The sequence below is a fragment of the Lissotriton vulgaris genome, chromosome 10, assembly GCF_964263255.1.
Source record: "Lissotriton vulgaris chromosome 10, aLisVul1.2, whole genome shotgun sequence".
NCBI lineage: Eukaryota > Metazoa > Chordata > Amphibia > Caudata > Salamandridae > Lissotriton > Lissotriton vulgaris.
In genome coordinates this window covers 254,625,402-254,649,034 of record NC_141698.1, presented here as the reverse complement: position 1 = coordinate 254,649,034, position 23,633 = coordinate 254,625,402, and the positions used below count along the sequence as shown (strand labels likewise).

At 40.6% G+C, this 23,633-nt stretch overlaps 1 protein-coding gene across 1 annotated transcript in view; it reads left to right on the top strand.

Moving 5' to 3' along the window:
- LOC147685059 (GTPase IMAP family member 7-like) overlaps window positions 1-23,633 on the top strand; it is a 311,998-nt gene that overhangs the window by 148,634 nt on the left and 139,731 nt on the right. The window contains exon 3 of the mRNA XM_086940945.1: window positions 2,351-2,461. Within this exon, the coding sequence (XP_086797071.1) occupies window positions 2,351-2,461 (111 nt within the window). The remainder of the gene's footprint in view (window positions 1-2,350; window positions 2,462-23,633) is intronic.

The window sequence follows — 23,633 nt, the reverse complement described above, 5'->3', positions numbered from 1 at the left end:
AGGAGCCACAGGGTAAAATCCAGATTTTAGGCTTTGCATTCTTGTTTTGGTTAAATATTTGTGGAGGGAACAAATACAGAAACTTCCATAGCATAAACCATATGTGCAGGCGTTTATCAAAACCAGGAGACAGCAGGCATTTTCTGCCTACTGTGCATCACATCACTGAGCTATGCAAATATATATCAAAAATAAGGAACCATTAAGATCGGACATGCTTTTAAAAGTATAACCAGCCACCCCTTTGCGATTGGTAACATAGATGATAAATACAATTGTAAACTATAAGATGGTCCACTATTTTAGATAATCAGACAACAAGAATGAGTTTAGAAAATGCAAATGAAAGAACCATAAGACACAATATTGCTTTCTATTATGGAGGTGTTAATGCGATGCCAAACTAGAGGAAGCTATTCACCTCTACTGTAGATTTGCCTGGATGTCATGTAATGATCTATATTACTCCCCGTCTCTTTCCTCTTCATACCTTTGATCAACAGGGATGCATTCTGCCTCCCATCACACTTTTGAAGTCTTCAGTTTTGGTTCACCAACATTTGTTTACTGGCCAGACAGCCCCTTCTTCATTACTGTCTCCTTCTACACTTGCTGCATCAAGAAAAACTTTGAGTGACACTCTCTATTTAAATATGAAGATTAGTGTCCTGGACATCCACAGATGTCAACATTTTGAAGACAACCAGGGAATTCACCTGTTTAGTTCCATCAGGTCAAGCACCAAAGAGAACCCACCAGTGACATGCAATTACCTGAAGATGATCAAGAAGATTATTTGACTGACCTCAAAAGGTAGAACAGGATAAGAGACTTGCTAGGAAACAGATATGTAACATCGTCCGCTAGAACCCTCCAGAAAGGTAGATTCTGAAGCTAAGGCCTCATCCACAATCCATACTGAAAAGGAAGGACTGCTCCAAACTCCATCAAGTTTCCCGGAGTCACACACTGGAGAACCACTGGTCAGAGACCAAGACAGCAAAGCCTTCTGGAAAAGATGCAGGTATATATACAAAAAAGCATCCCAGTGCAGACTCCACTTCATGTTGAAACTGCAGAAGAGTGCTGAAAGTGAGCCACCCACTCTTGTAGCAGGAAGACCACACCTTGACCTGAAGCATCCAGAGTACCTGGAACAGGAAGCTACTTAACATTTCAAGATCTTTGAGTTTAGAGGATGAGCCATTGGATATGTAACGGAAAGAATAGGAAAATGTATTGTTTTCAAATGTAGACTTTACGAAACTCACCAACTTCAGGCCAAAGAACTTGAGACCCCCACATGAGATAAATACAATAAATACATTTTTTCTGATTACCATCTGTTCTTCCACGGATGGACTCAGACATAACTATGGGCTGATAGTGGTGAACCATGAGGGAAATATCACAGGCACTGTTAAAAGAAACTTCAAACAAAAACTCATTATGACCTCCATGTTTAACAACACCTCTGAACAAACAGGTTCTTGTGTCACAAATTATGGCAGTGTAAGGTGTGCTTTATTACCAATTTTGCAACGTAAGAATAAATCCAAACCCTCAGTGAAAGGCTTGAGTGAGCATATACCTTTTTAAGTACAACCTCCACCTTACTCTCTCCAGAAGCATTTGAGAACACTAAAGAAGGTGCAGCCCAGGACACCACACCAAGTGGACCCTCAATTCATTCTCGTTGACCCACTATGTTGCAAAAACTTGCTAGAGAGGGTTCCAACAGAGAATCCACAAACTGAGTAATCATTAGCACTCTGCATTCTCCGCTATAAGTTAATTTGAATGAAAAAGTTTACCATTGTACAGTTGACAGTAAAAAAGTATGATTAGACGGGGGATTTCTCCTGTGTTTTAGATTCCTCACCTCAGAGGGGGAGGGGGCTGTAGAGGAATTTACCTGAACAGGTAAGAAACTAGAGAATTCTGAGGCTAACGACTTAAGGAAGGAAGAATGTCTCATCTTTGCTGAAAAACTAGATGAAGGATGGTTTATGTACAGCAACTTTGAAAACCCAGTTGTGAGTGACATGAAAGCTATATCTAAAACTACCAGCGGTAGTCTATAAAAAATATTGTAAGACTGAAAACTTTAACCTTTCAGGTCTGATAATTACTTTATTGTTAGTTCTCTAATGACAATTTTCATATCAATGTACTCTATTTATTAATATTTATCATGCTGTACTTTGCCAATGATATTTATAAAGTAATGCTTGTTTTATGTATTAGTGAAGATGTTTTGGAGGTGTAGCTGCAGTGGCTTAGATCACTTATTGGAAAGGGAGACGAAGGGAGGCTGTCCACTTAAATAAATGTATTTTGTCCTCTACAGTCAGCAAGTTAAAAAGCGCATTCGAACAACAAAATGTGATGGTAGTCAAGCCATTCCCTCGAACGAAGAAACCAATGCAAGCTGCAAAGACAAAGCTATTGAATCCTGAAGGTACACCAGTGTTTGTGATTAATTATAAATGTCGTAATTAATTGTCAGGCAAAATAAATGGTTATGTATTCAGCAGAATATCACAACTTGAAGTCCAGAATTCACATTACATGCTTGTTCTTCGTCTTCATCCAAGTGAATAGATTGTGAGGTTTAATCTAAACACATTAAGTGCCTTATTCACTCAGGTAAACTTACACATGTAGATGTAGTCACGTTCAAATCTACTTTTCAGCTAGGAGTAATTTTATATTATTTTTTGCTAGACACCATTTATAAGCATAACATTACTATTAAGCTTAGACTATTTGTCTTCACCACAGATTTCCAAGGGTAAAGTTACTACTCATAAAGTTTTACAAATATTCAGGTATTCAGGTCAGTGCCACCAGAGGTAGAGATTTCCTTTTGGTAAGGTATAGGTACATTATTCAACATAAAAACATATTTTATTTCAAAATATTAATGTACATCAATTGCAAATATAGTTATTTTGAATCTAGTAGCAATGATAATGTTACACCACTTTTAACTTGAAAAATGTATTAAATGGAGGGGGCAAGGCTAGCCAAAACCCAAGATGGCCGTACTGAGATAGCGCTCCAGTCGACCACCAACTGAATCTCCCCTACATCTGCTACATTTATCCATTTGCCCACAGTTCTGCTTGCCACTAAAGCTCCTGGAGTCTGGGATCCATCCGATCCATCACCGGAGTGAATCCGACCCTGTTAGCCAGCACAATCGGCTTTGACATAGCCGTCCGGGAGGGGAGTGAGGGTCTGGCCATGATGTTGCACGGCTTCTCCTGCCACCAGCCTAGCGTATTGGGAGCAAGCTAGTCAGGCCTGGGGGGCACCCGGTGAGAGGCGGACCTGCTAACGGCTGTTGCCACTCTGAGCCTTCCGAAGTAGGAGGTCCATACAGGCCTCCACGAACTGCGGGTGATTTGGTGAGACCCACGGTGCTCAAGCCAATGCGCCCGGTGTACCTGCGGTGCATTGCCGCCCGGGGTGCTCTTCCAGCGGCTGCCCTTGTGAGTCAAAATGGAACGTCCCTGTCAGTGTTTGCGCCCGCTGTGCCTCCATACGGTGCTGGAGCCCATTGTTGGGGTTGCAATTCTGTGAACGCTTTCCTCCCTCTTTTTGCTCTGTAAGTGGCCGGGTGATCTCCGTGGGGACAGACACAGCCACCTCGCCAACGCCCCACCAACCTTCCTCACGCTACACTGCTCTGGGCCCAGTGACCTCTCCGGGGCTTGGGGGCCCTCTGTGACTGTGTTGTAGCTGACTGGGAGCCAGCCACTGCCATTTACAATCAAGGGGGCTGCTAAATATCAAAGGTAACACATATTAGAGGATATATTTGCAATATCTGACTCCTGCCCCTGAGGGCCCTGACTCCCCCCACTTTGCTTCGAGCAGAGGTCCTGATGCTGCTGAACCGGCCCATGCTGTCTGCAGTTCTGCATACCCTAGACTCGCTGCTCCCTTGGTCTGGTGGTTTCCCACCTGCGGTAGAGAGTGGGACACAATGGCCACTGCGAAGGGACCCAGGCAATCCTCTTTGCAAAAATGGTCAAAATTTGCCCATTCCAAGTCTGGTGGGGCAGAGGGGAGGCAAGGTGGCGAGGAGGCAAAGTAAAAACCTGAAGGCGGGGCTCCAACACTGCTGGACATCATGGAGGCTATCCAGGGAGTCTGCACAGCACTGGAACATAAGATTAACACTGTCTCTATAGAGGTCAACCTCATACGCACCGATCTGAGAAACATGGGGGAGAGGGTCAAGGTGAATGAAGATTCTGTTGCAACACTTACACATTCCACGCCTCAGCTGGAAATGACGGTCAAGGAACTGATGGCCCAGACGTCGGACCTGGGGGCTCGACTAGAATATTAGGAGGGCGGGGCAAGAAGAAGCAACGTGCGCATCTTGGGGGTTCCCGAGTGGGCGGTGGGTTAGACCACAGACCTGTTCATTGAAGACTTAATCCAAAATCATCTACAGCCTGATCACTCGCCAACTATTTCTCTGTCGAGCGTGCCCACAGGGTGCCTGGAGGCCCTCCGAAGCTGGCTGCTCTGCCACGTCCCATCCTGGCGCCAATTTTCAACTTTCGAAACCGAGTTTCGAAAAAGAGTCGGACCACCTTTCAAATTTGAGAACTCAAGCATCACCTTTTTTCCATTCTTTGCATTTAAGTTGCAACAGAAACGCCGCCCCTTCCCAGAAGTAAAACGGGCACTTAGGGGCCACATTTTGAAATATGCCATGCTCTTTCCAGCAAAACTGCGTGTGCAATAGGACACTAAGTCATTGTTCTTCCAGTCCCCGGAGGATGCCTGAGATTGGTTTGAGAGGTGGCGTTCCTCCGAGAAATGAGGTCGCCCATCCCCAGATCACCCTAATAGATCCGACTGCCATCTGGAAAAGGTTGACTGAGAGAACCCGATAAAGGTGTCATTAGACGTTGCCATGAACTGGGGTCCCACCCTGTTTTTAGTGTTTGGTTGAGGCACCGGCAATACAGTGGCCCTTGACACAGTTCCTGTTTTAATGGAAGGGAGGTGTTATTCGCTTCCGAACATTATCTGACAATTGTCTTGTGTCCCCCACTGGGCGCATTAGGGTCATATTAGGTAATTACCTGAGGTTTGATTTTGGAAAAAGGGGTGGGGAGACATACCGCCCAGGACGGTCAGAGCTACATAATTCCAGCTCGGGGCTACGAGGCTCTTCAGGATTCATCCTTGACAAATGTAATTGTTCTTTAGGGGGGACGGTTGAACTCTAGGGTAGTATGGTTGTGTAGTATTCCCCTCCATACGGTTCTAGTTATGGGTACACAAGTGCTCTGCAAATCGGGGTAGTGGCCAGTTCAGAGTCCACGTTGCAGGGAGACGGGTGGGGGGGTCCAGGTGGTTTTCCAGGGTGTTTATTTCATTTTTATTGTGTTTTTTGAGCAGTTTGTCTTCCAAGGTCCCATACAAGCTCGATGGGTTTACTGTCAGTACTACCCTGCGGACATCTGTTATGTTTCTGGTCTAGTTCCGCTCACTATGTTTCCTTTATGGTCCCTTGGGTCACCCCGGGTGGCTCTGACAAATTCCTCCTGGGTGCGTCTGTGATCCGCTTGTTCTCCTTTGCTGCTGGGGTGATGTGTCTCGTTATGCACTGTTGCACTTTTGCCCCTGTGGGAAGTGGGGCTCTCGATCTCCGACACAAATGAGTGGAAAGCCCTCCGCTTATACATCATTGGGTGAACTCTAAATAAACTCCTGGAATGTGACCGATTTAACAGGGGGATAGTTCTACAATACCTCAAATGACACACCCCGATCTTGTGTTGCTCCAAGAAATGCACAGCCCTGTCACCACCTACTGTGCACTCAACAGATTGGACAGCAACTTACATGTGGGGGTCCAGGGGGGTGGGGATACTCTCACTCACTTCCCTTCCTTTTAAAATCAAAAAAATTACATGCAACCCTTTTGGCTGTTTTGTCACAGTTTCTGGATGGTGGGAGGGTCGATCCCTGAACGTGACCTCACTACCCAGGCTACACTCCTCCACCCTGACTGACTTAGGCCCCCACATGTTGAATCTACCTGAGAGGGACACTTTGCTGGGGGGAGACTGCAACACTGCCATAGTTGGTGAACTGGATCGCTTTCTACCTCGACAATGAGAACCACAGGGGAAACTATTGGCAGACTTGATAGCCCCCATTGGACTGGTAGATGTGTGGCGCACACACCACCCCTCCAACAAACAATACACCTTCCATACTGGGGTCCATGGTAGTATGTCCTGCATAGACTACCTCTTCTGCCAAGCCACTCACCTCCATATGTTCGGGGAAATCTCCTTTTTGCCCAGGGGCATCTCGAACCACTCTTTCATCCTGGCTCATTATGGTGGTGTGCCTTCTCGCTCTTGCTGCAATATGGCTCTCAACCCATGGTATCTTAAGGTGCCAGAGATACGGGACAAGTTGATAAAGGCCACTAATGATTATTTTCTGGAAAATTAGTGCTCCATTGCATCGCCTGTGACGCTCTGGGAGGCATATAAGACGGTGATCTAAGGTTGCGGGGTGGCGGCAGTGGCGGATCACAGGAAAGAGAAATGTAAGCAGTTGGAAGACATAGAACTGGAGGTGGCCTGTCTCGAACGCGAACTATTTGCATCCACCTCTCCGGATGCCTCCCTCAAACTTGCTGTGAAACAAAAAGAATACAGCGATATAGCTAGAGATGCGGTCCGAGCACATTACCAGGTCACTCAGTATTGTGTCTATGAGATTAGGGACAAGGCCAGTAAATTGTTTGCATGGCTGGACAAGCAAGAGTTGACCAATAGGTGGGTGGCTAACAATGTGGCTCCCAATGGCATGAGGCGATGCGTCCGAGATGGTATCGCTAAGGGTTTTGCTAGCCATTTTGAGCAGCTCTGTTTCCCCACGTCCACTTCCACACAGGAGGAGACAGCCAAGCTACTTTCCACCCTCCCCTTACCAAGGTTGAACCCCCAGGATGTCACTGACCTAGACACTGCCTTGACCTCTGAAGAAGTTTCTAAGGCGATTGGTGCATTGCAGTCCGGGAAGGCCATAGGTCCTAGTGGTCTTCCAATTGAGCTCTGTAAAGCTGTCTCATTGGAGCTGGCCCTGTTTCTCATACGGATGTATGATGAGAGTGTGGATCGTGGTATCCTGCCCAAAACAAGGAGACTAGCTAACATTGTGGTCATACACAAAAAAGGGAAACCCCGGGACCAATGTGTTTCATATCGACCGATCGCCCTCCTCAACCCGGAGGTCAAGATCCTGGCTAAAATTCTGGCCTTCAGCCTCTCACCCCATCTCCACAAATTAATTCATCCGGATGAATCCGGTTTTATGCCGGCTAGAAATATGGCGCTCAATCTCCGTTGCCTCTTTGGAGTGCTGGGCAGGGCCCCCAACATACAAGAGGATGCAGTAATTGTGTCCTTAGACACCAAAATAGCCTTCGACATGATTGAGTGGCCTTTTTTGTTCACCTCTCTGGAAAGGTATGGTTTGGCCAACGATTTCTGTCCTAGGTGTGTCTGCTATATGCTAAACCCCTGGTCCGCATTTCAGTGAATGGTGGCAGATCGGTGATTTTTGAGTTGGGGAAAGGTACGAGGCAGGGCTGTCCCCTGTCACCGTTGTTGTTCGCCCTGACCCAGGAGCCCTTTGCGCTGTGGATTAGAGGTGACCCCCTTATCGGAGAACTCAATTGGTCTTCGGACTGGTTGGACAGGATCTCCCTATACGCCGAGGACATTCTCCTGTATTTGGTCAAACCTCGATCCATGAGTTATTGCATATTCTCACCCTCTTTCGAAAGTACTCCGGCTACACCATTAACTGGAACGAGTCGTTGATTAATGTCCTAAGTGGAAAACCCCCAAGTCTTTCCCCGGGCTGCAGTGCCGATATAGTCACAAACTTTTTCCGCTATTTGGGCATCTATATCAAGAGGGACGGGGACGTCTTCCATCAGAGAAATCTCCTGCCTCTCCTATATCGCCTCTGAGCTGACATGCATTGGAAGACACTGCCCCTTACTCTATTGGGTAGAGCTGCCCTCTTTAAAATGATGGCACTTCCCCGTTTCCTCTATACCCTGCAGAATACGCCATATCCTGTCCCGACCCATTACTTCCAGACAATTGATTCTGAGGTCTTCTCACTGCTATTGAATGGCAGCACGCCCGAATGCCCTGACCAAACTTACACAAAGTTGGTATGACAGGAGTATTGCTTTCCTTGTGATTAAAGCCTATTACTGAGCCTCACAATTAGTGGTCCTCAATCACTTGGCCCACCGTCCTCTTACAGATCCAGCATACAGGATGGACGGGCCTAATTTGACTGTGGGCAATTACTTGTGGGCATTGTATGGTGGGACTAGGCATCTACCCAACTATACTCTGACCTCTACCACAGTTTCGCGGTGGCATGCGGCAACTACCGTGCTCGGTTGGAAGGGTAACATTATGCAGTTTATTCCCTTACTGGAATCGTGCCAATTGGGAATGCTCTCGGTTCAACCAGGGTTTGAAAAGTGGGATCTGATTGGTCTCTCTACAGTAGGGGACCTGTGGGCGAACAGTGCGGTGGTTCCCTACAGTGAGTTACAAGCAAAATACCAACTACATGAGGGGGGAAGGTTTCAATATCTTCAGGCACGTAGTGCATTATGTAAGGCAATTCCCAAGGGTTGCGATCTTCCCATTTCTTCACCTCTGGAGGATAGACTTCTAGAGGATTATCTCCCAGACAAGCCCATCTCTTTGACCTACTGTAAAATACTTAAAAATTTACCGGAAACATTTGACGAACTACCCACAAAATGGTGGGATGACGTGGGGGATTTACCTGACGAAGATTGGAGGGAGGCCCTAGCTTCTCCTCGGGAGGTGGCTATATGTTCCTGCTTCAAGCATATACAGCTTAAAATACTTCACAGGGCCTATTATAGCAGCACAGCACTTGTTAAGATGGTCTCTTGGATTCCACACTCTGTCCCCGAGGCTGTGTTTCCCCGGCACCTTCTTGCACCAGTGGTGGGACTGTTCTATTCTTCAAAAGTATTGGAGCAAGGTTTTGTCCACCATGTCCCTTATATGTCATGGATCTATAGAAACCTCTCCTCGACTCTGTCTCTTAAACATTTGGGACGCCATTGAGCTCTCTCAGACTGAACGAACATGGGTCTTGCTGGGCTGTATAATAGCAAAAGGCAATATAGCCAGAACATGGAAGGGGGGAGTCGTGCTCCAACACAGGGACTGGGCGGATGACATGGACTAGTGCATGTGGGCCAAAAGGGTGGTATATGAGAGCAGGGGATGCCCAGGTAAATGAACTAAAATATGGGGCCCCTGGAACGAAAGCAGAGGTTTTTGTGCACCCCCTTTGGTGATGATTCCCCATTTAATGTTGACACTGAAACACTTTAAGGTTTATGCCAGTATGTGACCAAAATATTATCAGTGACGTTTCTTTTTTCTATTTATTATATGTTTTCTGTGTTTATATCTCGTGATTTGGTTATTTTGACAACTGTTCTTTTCTGCGTTGATGTTTCTTTTTTGTACTGTTTTTCATGGTTTCTTTCAATAAAAAAGAAAAAAAAATGTAATGCATTAAATAATGAATTATTTAAAATGCAGTAATTTAATTTAAAAACAATGTGCCTTAAGAATACATTTAAAGAAATCCAAACTACTTGAACATTTTACTTTAGATTTAATATATTGTATATTTATTTCAACGTAATAAAAGATATACCTAGACCTAATTTCAAATACCAATAATCATTAAACAAACACGTAAAAAAAGTTACAATTGTAATATTAAAATAATTATTATTACATATTTAAACATTGATTAAATATGTTTGTGTGTATACATATCTATCTATCTATTTCTATTTATCGATCCACTGAAAAAAACAAAGATTAAAGTAACGCTATAGTGAGATAAAATATTGAATAACAATGCAACATTCTAAACTCTAAGAACCATAGAACTTCACCAGTTGTAGGTATACTTGTGCCGTAAGGTACCTATAACTCGCGCCTCCACCATGCAGTTTTCTCATCAATAATTTCATAGCACATATTGCAGTGATATTATCAATGATTAGAAAATGTAATATGTGGCATAATATGAGGGGTAATTAGCAGTGCATGGCATGGACGCAAGCATGCAATTTACACTAAACACAAAAAACACTATGGGGCCTATTCCTAACTCGGTCACAAAGCCTCTGACCTTAGGTCGGAGGCTTTATGACAGAGATCGATGGTTTCAATTCTGACTGGCTGATTACAATCCTGCTGGTCAGAATTGAAATCAACCAGTCATTCCAGCTGGCTTCCGACTGGCTCCAGGAGCCCATCGGCCAGTCGGAAACCATTCTGTAATCTCATAGGACAGGCGTTTCTGCCTTTGGAATTATGGTGCTTAGTTTTCCATGGGCTTTCCATGCCAAAGTCTGTTGGGAAGCGAGTTTGGGGGCCCCCAGCAGGGCCAACCTTTCCTTGGGGCCTCCGGCTGGGTTCAAGGGGGCACCTATGGTGCCCCTTTGTTAATCCCTGCCCCTTGGGGCAGGCACCTTGAGGTGCCTGCCACAGGATTCATTGATTAACACAATATCCCATTTCTCAATGGGAACTTGTGCTACTGACTTTTTTGGGCTGTAACACAAGCTTACAAAGAGGAATGGGAGAATGCAAGCACACCATGTGCGGACGCATCATATTTAGGCATTCAGGACCGCCAACCAGAGGTCGGTTTGTCCCATTTCCGCCAAAGTGTCTGTTGGAGGACACTCCAACTTACATCCTAATATCCTAATAAGCCCCTGTGTCTGGTCAAGAGATATCTTTCTGCCACTTTTGGTGTAAATCCGTTCTGAGGTTTTGGCTGTAGCTGTTTCTAAAGTGCCTATGGTAAATTGAATGAGGAAAACATGTTTTGGGATTCCCTGTTTCTCACAGCCCATATATGATGAATCACCTGAAATTTTCCCAGTCGAAAAGCAGCACTTTTCTTGGGAAAATTTTGTGGAGATCCGTCAAAAGGTGCCAAAGTTATTACAAAGATTAAAAAAGGCATTTTCATATGACTTGTGTGTTAAAGAATGCATCTGATTGAAGAATTGGCTTCAGAAAGGAATCTTGTATAAAATATCTACTTACATGTATACGTAAATTAAAAGGCAGAGGCCTTTGAAGTGCCTGATTTCATGCAGTCTGCTGAACAGTTAATTAAGAAATCTCGGGTTGGCATTTGTGTCGGTGATATAGAAGGAGTTCTGAAAGATAGAAAGTAACTTCATGAGCATGCAGTGCCAGTGAATGAATACACAGTTTGATGTCTGCCTTTGAAAGAATAAAAGGCCCTTTGGAAAGCTCTTAATGAGTATCTATTGCAGAAAGCATTTTGAGTTTCGGAAAGTGCCTACGCGGAAATGGCTTTAATGCGGTGGAATAACTGCAAGGTGGGTTTTTCTCCTCCCAACTCATCAGGGTTCCTCTTTAGCATACTGGGGTTGTTTTAGCAACATTGGGGGATGCTGTATCTCCCCCTACAATATGCAGGGGCATGAAGGTTAGGGCTGAGCACCCTAACTTTTCATCAACTGGACGGGAGCTTAGTGACACCTAGTCAAAAACAACGGGATACAGCCAGTGCCTGGCGCCTCCTTAGTATTCCGGTGGGGTTTCACATGCCACTTTGAACTCTCATACCATTGGACACTTTTGAAAATTTCTGATGTGGATTCAAAGATGAGCGCTTTTGTATTCATGATGCTAATTAGTTATTTTGACAGCCCTTGCAAAATCTATCATCTCTGAGTCCAATTTAACGTGAAGGTCTGAAAAAAGCCTTTCCTTTATGCGTTCTTTTTCCTTGTGAGATTTCAAAGCTGGTTTCTTATAGGAGACTATTTTATTTTCAAATAAACTCTGAAGGCCTTGGACGATTAAACTCATCTGATTCTTTTTTATTCATGTCATGTAATTGTGTGGGCTTCAGATGGTCTTGGGCACTACCATTGTCTCTCTCTTCTTTTCTGCATGAGTTAAAAGTGCTTCTTGAGTTTCGTGCATAAGAAATTAACCCTGATATATCATCTTAATTGAAATCACACCATGTCATTTAAATGGGCTTAATCAGATATGGCAGGCATTGTCTGGTGGATGTGAGTAGTACTCTGCTAGCTTGAGCATCAGCATACAGCCTGGTGTAATAAAGGAAATCAACACAGTGGTGACTCGGCAAAGACCCCAAGCTGCCATGTTCTGGATGGTAGTGGTTTCCATGGCTAAAAGCAGTCCCGGAAGGGGGCCACATGCCCCCCATCCCAAAATTTTCACCAGATCCAAGGCCATCTGGGGGGCGGGGGGGGGGGGGGAGTACTGGACACTGATTTTTTTTTATTAAAAAATCTGCTGCGGATCCTTTGCAAATTTGTGGCAAAAATTTTAAAAATTGGGCCCCCGGAGGGGATCCTGTTGGACCCCACCTCCAGGTCTAGGGAGTCAGGGTATTCCTATCCTGTCCCCTTTTGGTCTTTTTGGTGGGTTTTTGGGGACTCAAGCTGGCAGTCGCCAGTAGGTACTTATATGTAGGATCATGCTTTAGTGGGTAAAGTGTTTTTGGTTTGCCAATAACTTTGATGTGGTTTAACAGATCCTCGTGCAATTTTCAAAACAAATTTTCCACTCACTTCAGCTGCTGTCCTGAAGGTTTCAGGTTGATTAGTCAAGCGGGGCCCAAGAAAATGGGAGGGTACTAAAGCAGTTTCCCCATTTTAATTCCCATGGGGATATTGAACTTCACTACAGCCGGAACCACTGGATGGTATAACAACAAATTTGGCAGAAAGATAGCTCTTGATTTTGAAAGCAGCAATTTATGTGATTTGGTGTACATCCCTTCATTAGTTTTAGAGATAATAAACTAAAACCACATTTTTATATCTAGGGGTGAAGATCCTCCACGGATCCGACAGTCCCCCTTTATCATGTCATTTGAAATGTCACTAGTAATGACATCAATGATATCACTGACCTTGTCATGAGTGATGTAATGTGTGAGGTTATAAGCAGTGCAGGGTGCACAATTTATAGTCAGCTCGGCTAAGTAATACTGCTGTATTTCACTGTTTTTGAACGAGTAAACTCTGATCCTAACTATAATGTCCCTGTACATTTTAGTGCTTGTATGGGTGTGTGAGTGGATCCGTAAGTATCTGAATAGGCCTGTGATTGGTGTGTGAGTGTTTCTAAGTGAGCATGAGAGTAAATAGTGAGTCTCTGTTAATTTGTGAGTGGGTGTGTGAGTCTGCTAGTGTGTTCTGGTTGGGTCTGTGGGAGTCTGAGAGGTTCTGTAGCTGGCTAAATGAGTTTCTAGGTTTAGCCTGTGAGAGGGTGCATCAGTGTCTGAGTGGGCCTCTGAGTGGCTGAGTAAGTCTCTGAGTGTGTCTGTGAATGGGTGCATGAGCCTCTGAATGGATGTATGAGTGAGTGCATATGTTTAAGTGAGTTTGTAAAGAGATGTTTTGGTATGCTACTCAACACCTTTGCTAAACACAATTGACTCTAAACTGTGTATAGTGATATCGAGGTTACATTTATTGTTTTTTTTCTTTTTTTTAAATTGGAGTAGCTCACCTATTGCAACCTGTCATGTAGGGTAATCGGCTCCAGAGTAGTTTCAGTAGTACTAATGCACACTTATATAGTACCTCTATGGTTTACTTTTAGCTTAGAGGTTCAGTGACATAGGAAATATAGTATTGTAGTAAGAAATATAAAGACATTTATATGTTCATTTTAAAAGGTTTTAACGAGTTACCACTACCTTGTGCACCATCAAAGCATATATTTCTGAAGTTACACCAGGGACACAAGTCTGGTGTAGTTTTGGTTGTAGTAATATACATATATCAATACTTCTATGGTTTAATTTTAGGGTAGAGGTTTAGTAATAAAATAAAAATAGTAATGTAGTAAGAATTCAAAAACATTTTTATAGTTGTTTTAATCCGTTTTACGGAATTGCAATGCCCTTGCGCACTGTCGTGGCACATATTTCCAGAGTTGAGCAGGGGCATGACTCCGGAGGTTTTTGACAATAGTAAAATATACTTTACACTTTTTTAGTTTACTTTCTCATGAATAAAGTGGTTGTGAGTTTTCAGAGTTTTTGCAGCCAGATTACAATTTGAATTTGACTTAGTGCTTTTTTGCATTTTGCTGGTATTCACCATGGCAACTACAGGAGACTTTCTGGTGGAACAACAACAGAATCTCAAGGAGGAAAGGAAGGGGAGGAGCCAACTAGAAAGAGTGAAGGTAGTGTAGTTTGGGAATTTTTTTCCCAATCCCAGATGGGTAGAAAAAGTGGATGCCCAGAAAGTTACATGTGTCTGTCAGAAGGTCCTCTCATGTGTCAGAAACAAAAAGTACTTCTGTGGTAAATCTTCAATGAACAAACACCTTTCTATGATTCACAGTACGCGTCTGTAGAGAGGTGAAATGAGAAGACTAAAGGAGCAGAAAAGAACATCTGGTGCTGTAGAAAATTAGCCAGAAATATCTGCTACTTAAGGACATCTTTGAAACATTCCTGGTACTTTTCTTGTTTTTGCCAAACCTGGCATCTTCTGTCCAATATGCAAGAGAATTTTGAGTGTTGGAAAGCAAGTCCTGGTTACAATGCCTGAAACCATCAATGGACATACTTGCAATTTTTTTTATGTAAAGCACAGTTTTTCCTTGTCTGTGCCTATTGCTTTGTTGCTTTTTCGGTAAAAAATCATAAAAATGGAAAATGTTTCCCAAAAATGCAAAAAAAATCATAAAATCGTATTTTTCTAGTTCAAAAGAGAAAACATATATGTTAAATGTACATTGGTATGAGTGTGAGACTATGTTGGTAAGTTTATTAGTATGTTAGGGACTATTGTTTAAGTATATGGTTGTGTAAGTTACTTAGCATATAAATAAGTGCATGTACAAAAGCCTGCATGGCTGAGTGAGTACAAATGCAATGAATGTATAACTGAATGACTGAATGACAAGACTGCATTTAATTCTTGTGGTTAGTGCTTCAACACCATATACCAAAATACTCTGGTTTTTAGCACATACTGTCTTAAATGTTGTAATGTCTTTTTCAAAACTATCAACTATAGTACCTGTATCCTGTTCTACAACTCCTCCTATTATCAACTCTTCAATTTCCCTACAGTCCTGTTCTGGACCAAAGAAACAAAACTGCAAATCATCACAAACCTTCTCCACCTCTGCCAAAGTAACATGGAAAAGTGCCCTATTAATTTCTCCTAAACATAAAGCAGGTGAATTCACAATTACAGCCTCCTAACTAAAGTTTGCATTGTTGAATGGTGTAACATTCTAAAATGATGAAAGGTACTTTGGCACACTTTCTTTGATAAACAAGCTAGTGAGTTTCCCTGCAAATATGCATGCTTTCTCAGCATGCAAGGATCCAAACCTTGTAAATACTTATTTTGTGTTACAAACTTTGCTTGGAAATATACGTAGGAATTTCCTTAATATATCAATATATTGCTGTCTAATACTACAAACACTACTACAATTCCATTTGTATACAGGGGCCTGACTACGCCTCCCATGTACCTCTTCTGCAATAACTTCTTCTACATTTCTAGTTACCATCACCTCTTTTGCTACAGGACTGCCATTCTTCATTTCATAACTTTGCTCGCTTTCATCAATAACATGTACTAATCTGTTATCCTGGAGATAGCTTTCTTCATTGAAGAAAGTCTCAGTACTAGTAGTATTTTTCATGTAAACAACTAGGACCTCCTGGAAACTAAATTCGTTTTTAGGACAGGGATAATAAACACAATGGAAAGTATCTTTCCCAAGTAATTTTACACAGGTGTGCATTAACAGAGACTGTCATGCAAGTAAATGAGTAAAAAAAGCTTAAAATATATAGAAATCTTTAATAAAATACATTATCATGATCAAAAACACATTCAAATATTAAAAACATTTCATTTTTGTTCAAAATTACATAGGTGGCAATAATTAAATCAACGCACGTTTCAACACGAAAAGGTGTCTTCTTCGGGAAAAGCTAACCAATTTCCTAAAAATTCAAATTATAAAATAAATTAAATCAACTGAACTCACACTTGAAATCTTTTTGCAGTCTCACAAATAAAATATCAATTACATATGCAGAGGCTTTGATATTTACTGGCTATAAGATGAAATTCACAACACATTTTATTTATTAAATCAAACATACACCGATGCAACTAGAAAATCATACTATATCAATTTCTTCCTTAATATTTTTAGACTATACAAGACATGAAAAATGTCATATGTTGTATAATTAAAATCAGAATCTCTCAAGGCAAAGAAGAGGGAAAGAAAGAAATATTTTTGAAAGAGAGAGCCTATTCTTCTCAGATTTATTATTCTTATTATAAATTATCTTTTTGTAAAATAAACCAAATCTATTCCTTAAATTGCGAAGAAGTATCATTTATAAATGCTTACTTGTGATATATTTCACGTATTCTAACTGAAAACAGTCTTTCAGAGCCGGGACCTTTAGGAACTCGGTTACGCGGTAACGTTTCAATTACGCTAACCAAACTGAAACCAACAAAGAGGCAAGGATTATAATTCCTATCGATAGACCAAAACCATTGGGGTTTTTTTTTTAAAATAAAGTTAGAAAAGAAACTAACATATTTCTTATCTCTCAGCCCTTGTTTTTTGATTGTAGAGCCCGGTAATAATTTTTATCGATTTTATAAAAGAAATATATAAAACGGAGGAATCTGGAAAAAATTCCAAGGAAACAACGGTGATTGCCTCTTTTTTAAAATCAGTCTTCAACTTTTCTAGAAGATTTACATTGTACTTTTTATTTTTATTGTTAATTCCTATTGTAGTGATATAGTATCTACATTTTCCTAATAGCACTTACTTCTAATTATCAGGGCTAAACCACCGCTTACCTTTGTATCGCTATATTCAGTCACGATACTTTCTCATTAGAATGCACTATAAGTGCTGTGCACCATATAGATCTATTTAAAAAGACAAAAATAGGGAAAATATATTCTCCTAGTGTCGAAAAATGAAAAAGTACAAAGTTATAAATGGCAAAAAAATATTGGCAAAAGGGTCGTACCTCGCTTGATTCGAGTTGTTATGTCAGGCGCAGGTAATCAAATCCGGCCATTTAAAAGGCAAGAAACCGTGCGTTGATGTTTGCGGATCTACCGACGTAACAAGCAAAAAAATAAAAATTAAAAAAGGGGGAGAGAGAGGTTCATTAGGGTGGTAACTAGTTTCCGTTAGAAGTGTATGTTACAGAATCGATGTTGCACGGTAACTGCACAACCCTAGTAATGTACCTTGTTGGTAAAAACAGTTCTCCTATCTCAAAGACTCCGGGTCTGACTGGCGTGGATGAAGCGCGGTCAACCCGAAGGGATCTTATCATATGTTTAAATACGCGCATTTCAATGACGTATAACGTCATGTGATACCTGAGTGGGGCGATGTTTATTTATTAAAAGGGACATACTTTCATTTATTGTTCAATGAAACGATCACTAGTTATATATATTTTCCGCTGCTATAGATTATGGTGAGTATCGTTAGACGGCGAAGTATTGTGAAAAAATCACAAATAAAATGTATATGCTTTAAAAAGAATTTCTTTTGCCGAGAACAAGATGTTTATATATTCCTTAGCTCAATCAGAAAGCCACTATTATTGTTTAAATTCCATTATTACAGCTATACTATATTGCCAGATTTTCCCTTGTAATACCATCAGACTTACCATCAGACCTACCGGTTGTTACACAGAGACAATAAATAAACAGGAACTTGCTAGAAACAAGGGCTAAATAGGATTCAGTGTTCGATAATAGCATTTTCCCAGGGTAACTCATTGTTCAGGACAGATTTGAAGGTATTTAAAACAAAAATCCAGAACACTTCTCTTTTTTTATGGATACAAAGTCCTCCTTTGTTATCTGGAGTATGGATTTTTTTCTAATATCTGCCATCTTATGTCCTCAGGTTTATGTTTGTATTCCAGAAAGTGTTTAACCAAAGGTGCCATAATTTTACAAGTCTTTATAGCTGACAGGTGTTCTGTCAGCCTAGTTTGTATTGACCTGGATGTTTCATCTATGTAACCTAGGTTACAAGGACGTAGCAGCAGGTATATAACATTTTGTGTTTTACAATTCCAGGGAGCGTGTACCCTAATTCTGAAAATTGTTCACTGTCATTATTTCGCCTTCCAATATTTTATTGCAGGACTAACAAGCTGAACATTTTATTGTCCATTTGATGGGGTTACCTACATCAATAGTTTTCTGAAGATATGGAATTTCAGTCTTTTTGGAGGTAAACCTGGAATGTACCACTAAGTCTTTAATATTTTTATTTAGTCGATGTTCAAACATCGGTTTCCCTAACTTTTTTTGATCAGTGTTACTGTTTAAAAGATGCCAGTATGAATTTATGACTTGTCTAACTTGTTCATTCAGAGTCGAGTGTTTAGTAATGCAGACTAGTTTACATTCTTCCTTATTTTTGTTAGCATTAAAAAGGTGGTCTCTATCATAGAAAAACGCCCTTTTATATGAGTCCTTTACCAGCCGGTGAGGGTATCCTCTAGCTATACATTTTTTCTACATTTATATTGCCTGTTTATCAAAATCTATCAATCTAGTACAATTTTGTCTAACTCTCAAAAACTGAGAAACGGGAATGCTCTTCTTTTGGCAAAGTGGGTGGTTGCTTTCAAAATAAAATAGGGTGTTTCTTGCTGTGGGCTTTACGAACAAATCCACCTCCAATATACCTGTGTTATGTTTTATGACAATATCTAAAAATTCAACACTTTCAGTGCTTATATTGGCTGTAAATTTAAGATTAGTGTCAACAAGATTTAGCCACAATAAAAACTCCTTAAGGGTCTGTTCCCCATCAGCCCAGAAAAATGCCATCTATGTATCTGGATCAATGGGAAACAGACTCAAAGAAGGGTGCTTGTCATTATGGATGTACTTGTTCTCAAATAAAGCCATATCAATATTGGCTATCAATGGCGCCACAGATGCACCCATGCTTATGCCTTTCGTTTGGCGGTATAAGTTTTGTCCAAATTCAAAAAAATTTTCAGTTAAGATAAGGTGTAAGCCTGCTTGGATGAAAGATTTACAGCACGGGTTGTTATATTTATCTATGAACCAAATTACGGCATCAAGGGCTTCTTTTTGAGGTATATTACTATATAGTGACTCTATATCTAGAGTCACTAACAATTCTACATCTGAATTAAATTTAAGGTTTTCAACTTTTAAAATCATGGCACCTGTGTCCTTGATATATCAATTTCTGAGAGGTACATAGGGTCTCAAAATCTGATCTATATACTTGGACATTGGTTCCATAGGGGTCCCAATGGTGGAAACTATTGGTCGGTATGGTGGATCTTCAATGTTTTTGTCTATCTTTGGAAGACCGTAGATACACGATGTTTTATTCTTCGAAGTATTTAGAAACTCATATTCTTTTGGAGTGATGTTACCATTCATTAAAGGTAGATCGGTGAGATGTTTAATTTTTTGTATTATTTTTACTATCGGATTACTATTAATTTTCAAATAAAAAGTCTGATCATTGAGCATATTATACATTTTTTGGTCATAATATTCTGAGTTAATTACCACGATACCGCCACCCTTGTCACAACTTTTCACGACCAAGGATTCATTTTCTTTAAGGGCATTTAATGATATAAACTCCTCTTTATTCAAATTGTATCGAAGTTTAGGGATAAAACGTAGGGCTTGTTCCAAGCGGTTAAGAACGCGCGTCAATTTAATTATTGCCACCTATGTAATTTTGAACTAAAATTAAATGTTTTTAATATTTAAATGTGTTTTTGATCATGATAATGTATTTTATTAAAGATTTCTATATATTTTAAGCTTTTTTTAACTCATTTACTTGCATGACAGTCTCTGTTATATGCACACCTGTGTAAAGTTACTTGGGAAAGATACTTTCCATTGTGTCTGTACTAGAAAAATGTTCAAAAAACTTACTTCTATTCACTGTGTGTAGTGATGTAGCTATTGGTCTGTAAAAAAAAAGAAATTATTTTACCCTAGCCAATCTACCAACTATTTTACTGCAGACTTACACAGAATACAAAAACAGTTTTCATGTTATGTTGCAGTTTTAAATCTACAGATGAACCTAGAAATAATTCTGAGTGCACTTACATCAATATAACAAACCCAGAACAAAAGACAAAACCTTATTTATTAGTTACTTTTTAACACTTAGCACCCTCTTGCCCAACACAGCTACAGCATATCTCACTTTTACATGCTGGAAGAACAGTTTGTCCCTTTTGTAGTAAATTTTAAAATGAACATAAAGGCAAGAAGGGATATTTACAAGCCCCATGCACTTCACGGAGCATTTGTTTTTTTGACACACCGGTGCTGTAATGTGGTGCTCCATATTTACAAATCCATGTATAGCCACACTGCATAGCTTTTCATGGCCTTATAAATACAGGCACTTTTCAGGCAGCACTTTGCATGAAAGAAGCATGCAATGGGTGTTGCTGTGGGTGTTCCCATGCAACAACCATGGTATCTGCCAAATACCCAAATTTACATCAATTTGTAAACCTGCCAATGCGTTAGAATCCTACACCTTGCCAGGGGAGGTAAAGGGAGATGCAGTGAGGAGAAATACTTTTCTCTCTCCTCATTTTTTCATATTTGTATGTGTGCTGCTTTCTACAGCATGCATACAAAGATGGAAATACCTCTCTTGATTGTTTTTGTACTGGAAGGTGTCTCTTCCTGCCCAAAAACAACCATCCCCACTACACAGGCACCCTTGCACCATGGTGCAAGGGTATCTCAGTTGGCACATGGCAGCCAGTTCTGCTCCAGCACAGGGGAGAGTATAGGGATCCATCATATTGTTGTAAATATGACACATCCTTGTGCTTTGAAACCAATGCAGCATGGCACTCCCAAATGGCTTGCAGCTGCACACTGCATTACTTTCATCTAAATGTAGCCCTAAGTGCATAAGTACATACAGTGTCTCAACACTATAATATAAAAATACAACATAAGAGCTATTGGATCCCTCTCTAATACTGTGTTAGTGATCTATATACTATCTCAGTGCTGTTCTACTTAAATATATCTGATGTATTGGGAAACGGTGCATATAACAATCTGCACTTTATCTATTAAAGCACATACCTCACTAATTCTTCCAACTACATCCAAAGAGTAGGTCACAGCTTGTATATATATTTCACCAGATGGTTCCAAAAGACTACATATTCTTCAGTAAAACGTGTAAAAACATGTATTTGTGGTTGAATACGTGAAAACTTCCTGGATGATTTAATTGGTGCATTGATAGTACCACGGTGATTCTTTGAGGATACAGATACTGCCTAGATGATTCCCTGAGTAAATCCGAACTCCAGGAGTCATTCCATATCTGCATAGTTACTGCCTGCATGTTTATATAAGTGTATCACTACTATCTGGGTGTTTGCATGGGTGCATGAGTGGTGTCTGAACGATTATAAAAACCTATACCTAATGGCTCAATAATTGAATATGTGCATAGATACTGGTTGGATGATTAAATGAGTGCCGCTTAAGTGTCTGGATGATTGCAGGAGTGCATAGATAGTTTATACATGATGTATAGAGTGCATGGATAGTGCATATATGATTGTTTGCGTACAGGCATAGCACCTAGAGGATACAGGATAGGATGAGTGCATGAGTAGTGTTTCAGTGATTGCATGTCTACTTGCCTGCTGCCCAAGTGTTTTTGTTTCAGTAAACAGGTAGTGCCTGGGTATTTGGCTAACTACATGAGTAGTGCCTGGATAATTCAATGAGTATGTATGTAATGTCTGGATGATTACATGGGTACATGACAAGTGTCTGAATGATTGCATGATTCCATTGTTAAACCTTGAGAGACTGGATGAAAGTAAGTACACTGCTGGGGTGATTGTATTAGTGCAAGAGTATTTCCTTAGTAACTATATGAGTACATAGCCACTGGATAAATAACAAGTTTACTACAATAGTACTCTCTACGTTATTAGAGGAGTGCATGAGTAGTACCTGAGGGTTTACATGAGTTCATGCATGTGCCTCAGTATTTCAATGACAGCATCGGATGTAAGCGTATGCTTAGTTGACTGCATAGCTTCTACACCAGTGTTACAATGACTGCATTGTTACAGCCTTGTTAATTACATAAGTAAATGGTTACTGTTTGGGTGCTTAGATACATTTATAAGTAGTGCCTCTATAGTTGAATGACTATATCATTTCTGCCTGCCTGATTGCAAGAGTACAAGAGTAGTGTCTAGGTAATTGAATACCTCCATGGATTCTGAATCATTGACTGCTCCCTGACTGACTATGAACACATCTTTATTGCTGTTAGATACATAACAGTAGTGACTATATATCTATCCCATTAGTTATTTCCTTCTGGAACTATCAAACTTCATCTTTTATTATATGTATGCTTTTCTACTGAGCTATGTGTGACTGAAGTCTAGATATCACACTTGGTATGTAATTGCATACATGGCTCTCTAGCAGCATACATTGCTTTGTTACTGAGCATCCACATGCATCAGTAAGTTTCTAAAATGTAAAACAACATTTAAAACACAAAACCTTTTGTGAATGGTATAGCTACATCATTTCTCAAATACTTCTTCTGCCTCTAAAACATATATCCTGCATTATCCAAATAAAAGTTACACTCCAAATGAAGCTAGTACAAGAACTATCAAGGCATTCTGCATTTTTCGTCCTTCTCAAATTTAAACAAACTGGGCCCAATTCACTTAACTAACTTAAGACAAAATATTAAACTTACTACCATTTTGGTATTCACAAAAGGCACTTATTTACCAAAATGAGTAAGTGCCTTCTGTGAGTACCAAAATGAGTAAGTGCCGTCTGAGAATACCAAAATGACTAAGTGCCTTCTGTGAATACCAAAATGGTAGTAAGTTTAGGATTTTGTCTTAAGTTAGTTCTGTGAATCTGGCCCAGCATGTTTAAAAAAAAACACCACCCTCCCCATATACATGGCGTTTTCATCAGCGATACTGAACATAGATCACCGTGTCAACATGTATGCGATTTCTTAACAGATGTACACTTTGAAGCCATCTTTCCAAAACTATATTTCTCTCTGCATCTTTAACTAAAGTCAGAAGTCCCACCATATATATAGCTATCTGCAACCACAAGAACCATATCTCGCCATCTAAGCAAATACTAAAAAAAATTATAAGTTAAAAACCACATTGACAAACACTACATACCTAACGAGTAATACATCCTTCTAATTCATATACAGGTGTACAACATGTTCTCATCTTTTATTTCTCACTACAGTATTCCTGTTGAATAATGTTACTAAAAGTACTACAACTCCCAGAATGCAAATAACAGATGTATCCATTCTGCACAGGATTTTTAGAAA